General features: G+C 37.0%; 1 protein-coding gene across 1 annotated transcript; it reads right to left on the bottom strand.

The window, feature by feature from the left end:
- Positions 1-7292: 7292 nt before the first annotated feature.
- Positions 7293-13097, bottom strand: ADGRA1 (adhesion G protein-coupled receptor A1). Its single transcript, XM_010166201.2, has 3 exons — positions 12948-13097; positions 11716-11897; positions 7293-8514 (listed from the first exon to the last, which is right to left on the bottom strand). The coding sequence occupies exons 1-3, from the start codon at positions 13095-13097 to the stop codon at positions 7293-7295; spliced, it is 1554 nt and encodes a 517-aa protein (XP_010164503.2).
- Positions 13098-15169: the final 2072 nt, after the last annotated feature.

A 15169-nucleotide genomic window follows, 5' to 3' on the forward strand; every position in this document is an offset into this window, starting at 1 on the left:
GGCTTGGGCAAGGAGCTCAGGACTAGCCATAAAATGTGAGTTTTTGAAGGGAAGGGACCTTCTGATCTTTGTACCATGACAGGGGCTAAACTTCACATTTTCATTGAAACTCTCTCCCAGTGAGTAAGGCTAGCCAGCTCTTGGCTTGAGGAGGCCACTGTGCAGTGCCAGAGACAAAAGTATGTCCATTCCTTATCAGCCAAAGCTGGGACATCCTACAGTTTGGAGGAACTGGGTATGTGACGCCCTTCTCTGCAGTCCCAGGTATCTTCCCCATAGAAGGCTTTACAGAAAAGGCTCCACTGCACGGAAACATTTACAGGCAGCCCATACGTCAACATAAATTATCATAGTTAAGGTACAGGCTTCCTGCAGATTGTAATACAGCTGCAAAGAGCCAAGGCAGGGACTTCTTGACTTCAGCCTGCTCCTTCTCCTAATGCTTCTACATCCTCACAGATGCCAACACTTGGAACAATTATACAGCTACTTAAATACTTTGTAAAAGAACCCCAAATAGGAGGAATCTCAAAGGAAAGTCTTTCAAGCCATTTCTTCCTTTCTAGCACTCAGCACAGTGGAGAGTAGAAAAGCAGGGTCTGTGTTATTAGAAGGCTTCAACTTCAAAACTCTTCTGAGAAGGTTTTCTTTAAAAGTTCCAGAAAAAAAATGGAAAAAAAGATGGAAAAGAAAGCTTACAGTGAAATGACTGGCTTAACTCTAGATGCACACAAAAACACACGTTTAAAGAACACTAAATGTGTAGCATCAAAGCCAAGGTATTAGAAAGCAGCATGCACTCAAAGTATCAAAAGACACCAAAGCCCTGACTGGAAGTTACAAAGGCAACCTTAATTCTAACAGAGCTTCAATTTGGTGCGTTTAACTTTCAGCTTCACTAGTACTTTTTGAAATCAGTTGTCTTTTTTGTGGTGGTTCCTGGATTTTGAAAGAGAACATTAAAAATACAGGAATTCTATCATGGCACATGAAATATCTGGCTAATCAACAGCTTTTAGCATCTGTGGTTCATTATACAGCTTTCTGACACTTAAGTTAACAGCATAGCTGACAGCACTAATACACTGTCATTTTCTACAAGGACCAACATTATAAGCAAATAGCCATTTTGCTAGTGGGTTTTCAGATTTTTACTGACTGCAGAGAAATCACAAAGCTTGGCTTACATACCCAACCTGGAAACACCCACAGACATAATTATTTCACCCAGCTCCTCCTTCCCCAATTACCAATTTGGTCCTGGTTTCTTCCCAGCCTCCAAGTCCCTCCTCTCCCTCCTAACTTCAAATCAGCCCCAAGGCCAGCTTGTTGCAGCTACCTACTCATACCAGCCTCTCTCCTTCTGGTCAGCTTGTTCCATTCAACTCAGTCCACTGCTAGAAGCTCAATCTCTTCTTTTTGGTTTTCTCTAGCCCAGCATTTATCTCTCATCATACAAATCAGATAGTTCCCTCCTCCATTCCATCATAGTGTCTGTGAGTAGAAGGCAAGCTGGAGAGTTTTTCAGAGACCATAAGAATTCAAAGATTCCCAGCTTTCCATCCTAACCCTCACTGAGGGCAGCTGAGATGAATAATTTATAGGATAGGTCCTTTATATCCCCTATAGTTTGCAGCAGCATATGATCAGTGAGTGTAGCCCCAGTCTAGTCACACATGTCCTAAAAAGAAGGAAGACTTTTCACAGTAGTATATTGGGATATTTTTAGTGGCTAAAACTGGCATCTGCACTGCACTGCTTACTTTCTAGAAACAGCAAAAAGTGCTTTTATCTCTTCTTACAATAACCATCCTTCCCAAAGTTTTCAAATACTGGGCCTTGAAGATAGAACTATTTAAAAATCACAAAAAAGTGTTATCGTGGACAAATATACTTTCCTCAAGACTCTTAACTGAAAACACTGCAGTTGTTTTGGCTGAACTCTTTGAAATCATCCATCTGAGGGAAATAGCTGCTGAGGATGTAAATTAAGCTAAATGGTTAACTTTCAGCTATGTTCTAATTAGTAGAGAACAAGGTCTTATAATGGAAAGAATCAGGGAATAAGTGACTGTAACTTCCTACTGCTCAGTAACAAAAAGGCAAACAAAATAAAGTACTGTGAGAATACAAATAATGTGTAAACCCAATCAGGGTTTATCACTTACTCTTCTCCTAGAATTTCCTCCTGACCCCAAAATAAGCTCCTTCTGCTGCCTTCCTCAGGTGTTATTGAGTACCTGGGAAACAAATAAAGGAATGAATGAAAACACTGACAATGCTGGACAATCTCACACAACAGTGCTTTGCAGGTTAAGGGGAACAGCTGGAGCAGAGTGACAGGCTGATGGGAACAGTCAGTCATTTTATTGTTCAGACTGCAAGGCACTACAGAATTTAAACAGATCAAAATGTAAAGAGACAATAGCACCTATGGGGTATACAGACACCTCAGGCATAGCCAGCTGCATAACCTTAAGGTAGGATATTTGTCTGAGGTTGAACTGCTCTAGAGCTTGCAAACCAAATTTCAATCCTTCTTGCAGAGAAGCAAGCTCTGTAATATCGTCCTGAATTCACTGGTGCTTAAAAAACTCGGGTAATAGGCTGGTAAGATAAGGGAATAGGGATTCACTTGCACCTTCACAGACCATAGGGAACAAAAAGCCACGGTTTATATAATCAAGGTAATTTCTAGAATAAATTTTCTTCTCAGCAATTCAATTACTCATTAAAAAATAGTCAACAGGGCACAGCAAAAGAAAACAACCAACCAAGCCAAAAGCTCCTTTCTCAGTAGAATAACTAAGCAAGTAAAAACTGCCCAGAGCACTGAGTGACTACTGAAATTGCTTGACTGAAGTCAGCCAGCCAGCCTTTAAACCCAGCTAAAGGACCCTGATTGATCCAGCTGCCTCCTACAGCTTCTTTCTGAACTGGAGGATGCTGGTATAGGAACCCGAATTCATGTTCTGGTGAGGAAGCTGCTAATGGCTTCATAGGGGTGACATTTCTTGTCACAGGCAATAAAGACTCAGTGAGAGTACAGATGGTCTCCTCTACAGAGAACCATACCCATCTTCCTTTTTTCTGAGTCCATGCAAAGAAGATTCTATGTTAAAAATGTTACTGGCCTGATCCCGTTGACAGCTTTCTTTTTTTCCCCCAAGTACTCAAGTGGACAAGCATTCTGTGTCAGACAATCTCTTCATTGTAAAAAGGCATATAATTTACAGAGGAAGCTACCTCCAAATTCCTGGAGTCACAGTCAGCTTTGTAAGCCTTAGTAGTGTCTGCACAAGAGCAATTTCAGAATTTCAGGGCACCCAGTACACTTAGACTCATGTTCCCACACATGATGAACCTGGAGCAGCTTTGCGACAGAGCATCCAAAAAGGTTTCCTCCAGCTTGGGCTTTTTTGATCATTAACTCCCTTGTGCTGTTTCACTGTCATTTCAACTAACCAGGATTTTTAGGTAAACTGACTAATTTTGCCTGGATTTGTCTGGATTTGGCAGATGTCTGTAGGCAGCAGACCTACTAGGCAGGCAGTTTAGGTAGAGAGCTGGAGAGAAGAGGAGTTATACTGCTTAAAGCTGTTTCCATTAGGTTTATCTGCCTTCAGCCCTTAGTGTTCGAGTGGAGGTCACCCAATCGCCTGTGTTGTCTATCAAAGGTGGCCTTGACTTTGCTTTAAGCACAGACTTTGCTTTTGGTTTAGACAGCAATAATGCTTTAGAGCTGCACTGAAGGCTCCCTTAGTGGGTTAACATCTGGATAAGGCGCCCAAAGAGTAGCTGGCAGGCTGCTGTGTGGTGAAGGAGAACATGTGTTTATGGCCACTGACAGTGACTGCTCAGTCATATTAGTGCAGACACAACCAACAGACTTCTTGGGAACAACACATGATCAGGCATAATGTGCAAAAATGCATGCTTTATTTTAACACCAAAATTCTTTATATGAGGCTGGGTAGGAATTCTTCTTGTAAATAGTCTATGTGACTTAAAATGAGTCACTTAGTTGATCTGAAATTTGATCATGAAAACTGGAGTTTCTATATGCAGAGAAGAACACTACAGCATCACAGTATATTTTTATCCTGGTAGTACTGTAATAACAACCCTTCAGATTTCTATTGAATGCATCGTTCTCCAAAACTTATCTTCATTGGCTGAAATTTCTCCTGCTTGATCAAGACAGAAAGTGAACAGCAAAAATCTGTTCATTCATTTTTATGTCATCAATAAATCATCAAAACTAATGCTGACTTTGAAGCATGTTACATGTGCATGTCAGTGAGGAATTTACTAGGACAATATATCTCTTATACTCCAGTTATATTAATTGACTTTATTTTTACAGGAAAGAAAATCAGGTAAAGTCCACTAACTATAATTGACCAAAACCCCACAATAAAACAAAGCCAGACTCCCAAAGCATAGAAATTATCTCATTTATCTTAAAGAAAAAAAAGTCAAAAGCACAAAAAGCATTTTGGTCAAATTTGATGTTACAAAACATTTTTATATTTATTTAATATCATGTTCTTCTACTCTGTAGTTATACTGTATATTTTCTGAAAAAATAATATGCAAACAGATTATTGCATAACACATCTCTTCCAAATTAGCCCAGAAATATTCACTAAATTAATTTTTCACACAATAAGAAAAGTGTTTTAATATTTTACGTTTAAATTCCAGAGAGTTTTATCACATAAGATATTCTGTGGAAAGCAGCACCTATTTACTTCTTTGTAAGCCATTATGAAGATGGAACTAGCCTCTCAGACAAAATAACAGAGGTGATTAAGACACAAGCTGAATAAAGCAGCTCACCGAGTGGGTTCTTGCAGAGTGAGTATATCACTTGGCTGTGTGTGTGGAATATTTTGCATAATGGTCTACAGACCTCCTAGGATTTTGCTGTTACAGAATGTACACATACATAGTGTTGAGACACAGAAAAGTGGTATTTCACATTATGTCTATGCTTGTTTAGGGCTCACGGTCTATGTGGAATGAATAAAAGTAGTATTAAAAGAAAATAATCATTAAACAGAAAATATTTCATTATGCAAACAAAGAAAAATACTGTATTTTAGTTTAGAGACAGTTCAAACATATACAGCATATACATAATAAAGCTCAGGTGTTTTTTTTTTTTTCATATTAGCTAAAGAAGCAGTCATGAAACTGTTGTATATTGGCTTAAAACTTGACAACCACCTAGTGCATTCTTCTTGCTCAACTTTTAAAAATACACAATCTGAGATGGATACATTGCACTGCTGGAGTTTACAATATATATTTCAAATTTACAAAAATACAGAAAAACAAGATTTCTTGCACTCAGATACTGAGCATTAACCCTTTGAGTACTAATTCCCACCTGCAACACTGCAGAACACATTCATCTGACTTACATGTTTTTATAACATTCTAACAATTATAATTGTCATCTTTATGTACACTATTAGGAAATGTATTCCTACATATTTAAAAAAAAAAAGGTAGAGACTAATAAACCGCTAATGATGGGTTGAAGTAGGTGAAGATTTCTGCAACATATACACAGAGAATTACAGACTGATGATCTCTCAAGGGAATTTTCTATTTCCTCTCTGCAGCAATGTAGCAATTACATAAGCCTGTGTTAAGACATGACAGCAATCTTCCTCATGTGGCCATACAGAATTGTGCTTTTTCTCTTATTTATGGATGCACTGCTCATTTTTCACTGTAGACATTTTTCTCTCAGCTCTATGCTCCTATTCACTTTATGCAATCCATTATTATTCTGCACCCTTCATGTTTGAAAAAAAGCATTTTATTTCATACAGGGATAATTATGATGCAGTTCTGTACTGTGAGTTGCTGCTTTGTGTCCAGATGTTCATGGAAACATGAAAAAATTTCTTGCCAAGAGCCTTGTTAATAGAGAATGGTACTGACCCTAGAATGCCCTACAATTTAGCAGAAATCATGAACATAAAGAACTTCTCTGAAGGTCAAATTTGCATTAAAGGATGGAGACGATCTGAAATGTGCTAAGGGAGGAAATGGGTTTTCAGAAAGCAAGTGGTGAAATTAATAGATGGACGCTAAGAAGGTGTGTTTTTGGAAAATGACTGAACTTTCTCTTTCCTGACAACTCTGGACTACATTGATTATGTAACTAAATAGACAATATCATATATACAGTGTCTCTGAGCTAGAATAAGCTATTTTATGAAAATAACTGTAGTCCTCAAAGAGTTAATGATAAAACTTCTCTACCTTAACAGATGTGGAAAGGTTATAATGAAACAGCTTACAAATTTGTTCAAAAGGCATACTTTACAAAGAAGTGTAAAACTTGTTGAGACAATTGCTATTACACTGCACAGTGTCACATACAATGAGTAGTGCATGCTCTGGAAAGATATTAGAGTGGACCCTTATCAAAGCTATCATATAACCTTATACAAAGGATTGTGCCACTTAAACTAGTGCAGAATGATTTTTTTCTGTAGATTTATAGTGCTCTAGATTAATATCAATAGGGTTTTTCACAGCCTTGTACAACACCTTTTTTTTTGTTCTTTTTTTAACACATGTAACACTAGAAAACAGCAAATGGTATATCCTGACATATGTCATGCAAAATACATCCAATACAGCACCATAGATGTAACAGAGACATTACCTAGCACTTCTCTCCAACAAGAAAAAGGACAGAACAGAGACTGTACATTACACAACTTTACAGGCCATATGCTACAGAAGATCTTTAGAGGCAGTATCACTTTTGTAGATCTAAAAAGCTGTAATTTTATAAAATCCTGTTTATCATTTCTACCATAATCACCTCTGATTAAAATCCATGGCACAGTAATAATATTTTGCTACAAAAATAAATAAGTAAAAGTTTAAGATGCCGATATGTTTATAAAAAGTGTCTGAAGTTACTACAGAAATAAAGTGAAAACAAAGAATGAAAATCATGTATTTCTAAAGAAATGTTGTTCTGTGTAATAAAAGGATATTGCCTCTCATATTCAATTGTCTAGACTTAATTTTCTAATTAACTTTCAGAATAAATTTATAACTTTCTTTTAAAAATAACTTCACTTTAAAACTGTCACTATCTCTCTCTTTTAGGCTCTTACTAAGAAAATTAAAATAAAAATGGAAAAGCTGTACAATTTACTGATGAGCTGCACAATTATGCCATCTTATTTAGTTTGGAATAAAAACAAAGATAACGATGGTTTAGGGGGAAAAAACACACTATGATAGCCCATGAACTACACAGTAGTTTCATTTTTCCAAGGGCCAGTTTTGATATTTCCTGTACTATCTGAGCTGTATATCATGGCTTCATGCACATTTCCCTTGAGAATTCCGTTATGATTCGTCGTATTAAACGGCAATGACTGTGTCCGTGGGTGCATTTCAAAATGACCTGGATGGTGCACAGTGTCACTTTCAGGCATTTTAGCACAACTATATATTACAGTACTTGCATCGCTACTTTCGGGCTGGTTGACGGTAGGATATGGATCGCTTTTTGAGCAGCAGGCCCGTCTGTGACCTGACTGGCTATCATGTGTACTGTGGGGACTGTCTGTATGGGAGCTGTGGATGCTGCCATCAATACTTGAAGGAATGTGATAGGCATATTCTCTTTCACCTGCAGACCTATGCCGACTGAAATAACGTGGCTTAGTTCTGCTTTTCAGACATCTATGAATGTGCATATTGGGTCTGAAGGTTCCCTCATTGTGGACATGAATGTGAGCTTCATCATCAAGTAGCTGATCACAGTGCATTTTTGCACAGCATGGTGTCACAGGCGAAAGGCAGTTAACATGATTTTGAACTGCCTGTAGGTTAGTAAGCTTGCAGTGACTAGCCGCTGGATGGTTAAACACAGCTGTTTTGTTGGGACATGGTGATTCCTGAAGACAAGGTGCATGAACTTGAGTGTCACCGTTGACATTAACCTTTGGGCGCACATTAACTTGGACAGAATAAGTGTTTCTTCTAGATGGGCAACAGGACCACCAGCAATGCCACACATCATCTCGCTTTGCACAGTGATGGATCAGGATGAAAAGCCCCAAGGTCACACAGAAGGCTCCATAAAGACAGCTAAATATCATATCCAAGAAATGACCTTGAGATACTGCAAGTGCTCCAAAGGTCCAAGTGGCAGTGAACAGGAACAAAGTGAATGCTGCAGCTCGAAGCTGAGCCTTAAATGAATGCTCATTTTCCAATAAGGAAGAAGAAATCATTGAGCAGGTTGCCTGGGGAATGGACACAGAGTCTGTAATATGACCACGGCCCACCTCAGTACTTGGCATTCTCTGTGGATCCTCTGTCTTTTCCTTTAACTCATATTTGCGTTCAGGATGGCGCTTCAGTTGCACATACGTGCAGAGAAAGTAAACACAGGTGACTAGCACAATGAATGCTACTGGCCCGTAAAAAGCACCGAGACTAGGCTCCCATGCCATCCAGCAACTGAAAACAACAAAAAAAGAGAGTCAAGAACATTTTATAGCCCACATTAAATGTGATGGACAACTGACTGATGTGAAATTGGGCTCTCTGACTAACTTATATGACCTAATAGTGTCTTAGAAGTTCAGATATGTTCATTGTGGAGAAAAGGGAGTGCGTCTTCAATATCAATTAAGCCAAGACGTCACTTTCATATTTTTTAATGGAATAAAATGTCTAGTATAATTTACTAGGATATTAAAGATGAAAATTTCCAAGAAATGTAGGTCAGTTTAGAATCTAGAATTGCAGTGAAGTATAAGACCATTTATGTCAACTCTTTTTTCTACTATTAAAAATGTCAGCACTAATACTTTGATTAAAGAGCAAATGAGGCATAGTTTATACAATCTGTGTGAGCAATAGAAATGTAGAGATTTCAATGGTTCGTATCAATGAACATTGATACAAACTCTTAAGCCTGAAGATTGTTCTTACAGAATTTCCCTATTGCTAAAGTAGAGAACAGCCTGAGTAGTAAGGGAGGCTGAAAAAAGACTTCCAGTTGAACAGTCACTGCTTTCTGCAGTGAGAGAACCAAAAAGATATACGCCATTTCTGAAATTCCTGGGAGTTAATTTACATCAATATAAATGCCCTCAGAAAAATTAAGGAAATCTCCTTGTGATATACTGGTAGCATATTGTTGTAGCACGGATCGTTATTTGCTAGGCTTTAAATAATATAACCATAACTGTTTTAGAGCAGCTTAAAGTAGTTCACAGGCCAGTATGAGCTGAATAAGCCTCAATCAGCTGCATAATTTAGTAGCAGTGTAACAGGACTGTCTTGAGGTTGAATGATCTAATCAAATAAACATGGGAGAAGAAAATACTTCTGGCTAATGAAATCCCAGATTTAAACATGGGAGAACTTGGGTCAGGGGGAGAATGAATATTTGCCTAGTTTTTACTCTTCTCTATGATCTGCCTTTACCTACGGTTACAGACAGGCTACTGACCTGGGTGGTATAAGCTAGTACAGCTGTTATTAGGTTCTTATATTCTAAATATTGCATGAGTTTCTGGAAAGATGAAGCAGTTACTTTCCTTATCTGTTGGATTAGGGCAAGAAATAATGGGTTTAAACTGCAGCAAGAAAGATTTAAATTAGATCTTTCAAAAAGTTTCCTAGTTGTTAAGATCATTAGAATAATAACCTGTTGGAATAAAGTCTGCTGTATCTATTATCAGAGCATTTAAAACACCTCAGATAAATAACTGTCAGGAATGGTTTGGATATAACTAATTTCCCACTGGGTTAGAAGGACAGACCAGGTGATCTGTCATGATCCATTCCAGCTCTAAAAGTGATACTGTGTGACACTTCATACTCATTTAGGTGTGTGTGATTGGTTGCAATCCCTCCAATACAGCGAGGAATCTTCTGATATCACATTCTTGTCAAGCCAGGAATCATCTACCACTTACTATAAAAAGAGTAGAATTAATTTTTCTCCCAGGCTGAGAACCTCTCCACTAAAAAGAGGCAGGCCCACTGGGTATTTATCACAAGAAACTACAGCATAACTACTTTATTTGTTTTAAATATGAACCTTAAACAAAAACGTACACACATTTATTACTGAACTTAGAAATGCTTCAAGGATTATATATTTTGCTGTTAGACATGAACATGAAAAAATTTCCTGAAAGATACCTGGGAAAAGATAAGTAAGCTACCACCTATATTTAAGTGGATAAGCAGAGAACACAAAGCTACATGAATACTTGAAGTACATTGGAATGCTGCATATTTGATGCAACGTGGAGAATGGAATACTCCCCAGTGGAACAGCCTCTTGGGATGCTCTTATTTCAAGTGGATCACTTAAAAAATGAGTTCTGTAAAAAGAAGTTCAAGTTTGTGCATCTACATTTACTGTACTAATACTATTAAAAATGAATAAGGCATATAACACACTATGCTGTTGTTGAGCTGCCTTTGTACTCAGTCTTATAACCATTTCTCATCTGTGCCCTGTTTTCTGCACAGACTGTGGTACCAGGTATTGATTGGCTATGAGTAACATGATTAAAGAAGTATAACCTCTGTAACTGTGCCAAAATGAAAAATGTCACCCATTTATGAACATAAATAATTAAGTCTTTTAATATACTGTTGATTATAAGTGATTGTCTAATTGGATAAGTTTGAATAAATATATTAATATGAGCTGAGCCCTAGGCAGAGCAAACAGTTAGCCATGGTATGTACTAATTTATTACCAGAATTTAAATTTCAATTACCTGTAAAAATGCCTTTAAGGAGCCAAATGCTCACTTACAAACCATTCCCCTTTGTTTCCATTTTTCTTACTCAGAACATAATTAGTTTCAAATGTATTACAATAGATGCTCAAAGCAGTAACTAAGAGTGATGACCTCCCGAGTGCTAGCGCTAGCAGAGTACCAATATATCCATTAGTGCGCCAGTCATTGCCATGCTGATCATTTACACAGAATGTATTTAACTTTGAAGTTTGATTCACTTTCTGCTACACTTTTACAAAAAGACTTACTGTATTTTATTGATATCTGATGTTTCATGCCAAGAATTAATAGCAGTGTGATGCCTAGACAGCTTGTAGAGGTATACTGAATGCTAACACATTAGTAGGCTATGCCAGGATTGCCAGACATTGTGACTGGAACATTTCCAGGCAGAGAAAATCCAAAATAATTGGTTTTCAAGGGAGGGATGGGAATGGGAGGCGAGGAGGGGGCGGGGGGGGAAGAGGGGCGGATTTTTACTTGTCCTTTCTTCACATAATTATTTGTAAATTACCTTAAATAAGTCACCTGAAGAGTATCAATTCAAGGTAGGTAATGAATTGAAAGCATTTAATTTATTAGCAGCACCATTAAATATGTTATCTATTAGGTATTTTTAATATCATTTCATTTATTCAGATGTAAATGAGGAGTAATTCTGTAAATGAAAAGTGTTTCTATTGACTGTAATGGAGTCAAATTGGTAGAGGTGAAGCAGCAAGCCCCAGATTAACACATTGCTCTTTCATAGCTATTATTTAATATGATTTCATAATAAATGTCATCCCAAATGTCATGCCTGTACCCTTTATGAAGTCAGTTACATTTATAAGCATAAAAAAAAGAGTATGTTTTCCATAAAAGTTTTAGGATAATAGTTTATACTTACTATGGTGCATTGCCTTCAATCCCATAATTATTGATATTGGTTGCTGCTGTAATCCCACATATAATAAAAGGAACTCCACCACTAATCAGGTAAAATCTGTTGAAAGATAATAACTGATATTTTAATTTGTCTGATTTGTATTTGAGTATTACTTTTAAAATAATTGTACCTTCTTGAAGTATCTTGAGTATACAACATTAATGAAATATTGAACATAACCCTAAAACTAGAAAAGCAAAAAATGAAGTATTGTCACAATAAACACTGTACTTTATGAAGCAAAGAGCAGAAAGCTTAATATTTAATATTTATATGGATTCACTTTTAACAATCTCTTGACTTATGTCTTTAGTAAATGTAGTTACTATTGTAGTCATATGAAGAACAAAACTTTGTGTAATCAAAGACCCTACATCCCAAATAAAGTTATTGCACTCACCTAGATATTTCTATTTAACAGTTATTAAATATGTAAGCCTTATAAATTAAAAATATTCAGACAAAGCAGCTGTATTCACTTTAACCTGAAAATGTTCCCATTGAAATTCAGTGAAATCACAGAAATATTTTCCTAATTCCTGGATGACAAAAGAAATGGAGTTCAGATAGGCAAATAGAAAAAGGGCAGTCTACTTGGCTTTTTTTTTTTTTTTTTTTTCCCCCTGCACAGAGGAGCAATCTGGAGAAATCAGGAGGATTAAATATCCCTTTACAAATAACACACTTTCTTCACTCATTCAATACCCAGCCTTGCTAATGCATTAAAATGTGAGGGCCTCTAAGACTTCAGCAAGATCTCATAAACACCCAAGAAAAGTGTTAACCTACGTGTTAACCTTTCTGTAAGGACTTGTATTCTAAGACTGAAAACACATAGTTTCACATCCCTTTAACCAGTTAAATGCCATTGAACTACTTGGAAGTAGCAGTCATTCCAATAGCTACATCAAAGTCGTAGTGGATGGCTCACTGAAGGTGGCATCCTGCATTCCTGTGTCCAAATTCAGCAAAATAAACCATCATCATATTATCCATTTATATAAGCAAAACACAAAATTATTTATGGAGCACAGCACTTCCACTACTGTGGTCTCTGAGGTGGAGAGCACTGGCCTTAGTGCATGTGAGGCTACAGCTGTAGCAAATATTGCTCAGTGACAAAACGGAAAATGTTCCACCACACCTAGAAGTTCAGCTGGTTCTCTAAACATCCTGAGTCATCCTGTCTTAACCAATGCTCTTCTGTCAGCAGGCAAAATTAGTTTCTCTTCAAGCCACTCCTCTGGAGTGGAAACAGTATGGAGGGATACAGATGCTTCCCAGTCACTGCTATTATGGTGTCCATCAGGTCTAAGAGACACATGATAATGTGTGTGGGACATTCTGACCAGAATCTGGCCACTAGTTTTCTATAATGTGTTAGAAATATTGGGAAATTTCACAGTCATTGCAAGGCAGAATTTTTACAGAAGCAAGGATATAGTAGTATTAAATAAATCAGCATTTAAATCAAACCCAGAATTAGTGTTAGAACTTCTTAATCTCTTTCCCCCACCTCCTTGTGGAGCAGAATTAGAGGCCAGGCCTTCAGAAAATTTCATGTTAACATTTACAGTCAATCTTTGTCCTAGTGGTCTGAGCTGTAAACAGAACAGAGAAAATCATCCTCTACATTCATCAAAAAGCCCTTCAGAATTTATAACTTCAAAGTCATTACACATATATTTTTTCTTCAAACTTGGCTTATTCTGTAGGCTCAACAAATTCCAATGAACAAGCTGCCTCCTTACAAAATCAGTTCATTCACTGCAGTTTAATGATTGTACATATCTTTTGACTTGAGCATGTTGAATAAGCTAGCTTAATAGCTTATTATTTTTAACAAAGACATGTTCAATGACATTTTTGAAATTCAGGAAATGACTTGGGTAAGCAATGAGGCATAGAAAAGTTATTCCCAATTTATCTAAGAAATATTAAGGAGCAGAAAAATAGGAATACAGAAGCAAGCATAGGAAACTGCACTTCAAACTCATCTGATGCGATTGCACCATAGAATTTACCTACAATGCAACCTATAATTTCATTTTTTGCAGTGCTGCTACTTTTTACAGATTAGATACATACATTTAAATCATATCCTTATCTAAAGTCTCATACAAACTGGTATTTGGATGTTAGATAATCTACTTCATAGCTCACACTTTCAGTAGGTTGAACAGTACAACTGATGCTACTGTTATAGCATCCAGATGTTCTGGAAGCACTTCACTACATAGTGCTTCAGAAGTGTGGCAAAATCTAGCCAAATTCCTGTCCTGGCTCATTGCTAAGAGAAAGAAAATACATTCTCGAAATGACACAAGTTGAAGTCAGATAGTTTCAGTGTACCTGCCCTGTCTCATTGGGGAAAAGAAACAAAAAAAAAAGTAAAATAGCAAATAGAAATGACAGTGTATACAAATGATTCTTCATTGTTGGATTTGAGATTCTTGAAGTGTGAAGGGAAAAAAAGTCTAACAAATAGAAGAAAAGTCAGCAAGAGAGGAATGGGATTAAAATAGAACAAAAAGAAAATATAATCAAAGAAATGAAAGTTAAATTGTAAGAGCAGGAGTGCATACTCTTGCCCATGTGTGTGAGCTAATGGAAACCTTAAACAGTGTATAAAGAAGAAAAGACCACACTGGAAAGACACCAAAGAGACTTTGTTCAAGAAGATCCAAATATATGTTAGTTGTGAGAAAGTAAACTTAAAATTAAGACATTTAGACCAGTCTTTCCAAACATCACTTTCTATGCAAACATTAGTTTTTATCAATTTCTTCTTTTTCATGCAGATGAGATGATTAGGATATGTAATTTTGAAGAAAAAACTGAAGTAGAATTGATAGGGCATGAGTAAAAAGTGAAGAAAATGCAGATAATAAATATCTATGCTTCAGACTTGTAGAAAACTTTCATCTAAGAGAATCAAAGTGCTTTATAAGATTAATTAATTTAGCCTTATAGCCCCCTGTGTGGTTGATAAATGTTATTATTCCTTTTGTACAGATTAGAAAAATAGCAAGGAGATTAAGTGTTCAAGGTTACACAGAAAATCTGTTTCAGAATAAGACTTCTTAATTCTCATCCTACATTTAAACACAAGTTGCCTCCATTACTGTAAATGAAGGCACAGGGCAAATCATGGCATCCAGGTGATTGCCCCTCTGTGAGTTCAAGCAGGAGAGAGAAGAATAGAATCTTATCTGAAGGATCCCCTGGTTAGGGTGGTTCCCTCAGTATGCACAAAGCCCTGTCTGTCTGTTACTCCCTACAAAGCCTGCCTTGTGGAGGAGGAGCCCATGTGTGCTATTCCCTATGCAGCCCTAATGCTAACATCCACTGGTATTTCACATAGCACTGCCTGGGAATGTACACCAAGCAGATTTTCCAGACTAGTTAAAGTGGT

Source organism: Antrostomus carolinensis, unplaced genomic scaffold, assembly GCF_000700745.2.
Source record: "Antrostomus carolinensis isolate BGI_N321 unplaced genomic scaffold, ASM70074v2 scaffold1974, whole genome shotgun sequence".
NCBI classification, from domain to species: Eukaryota; Metazoa; Chordata; class Aves; order Caprimulgiformes; family Caprimulgidae; genus Antrostomus; species Antrostomus carolinensis.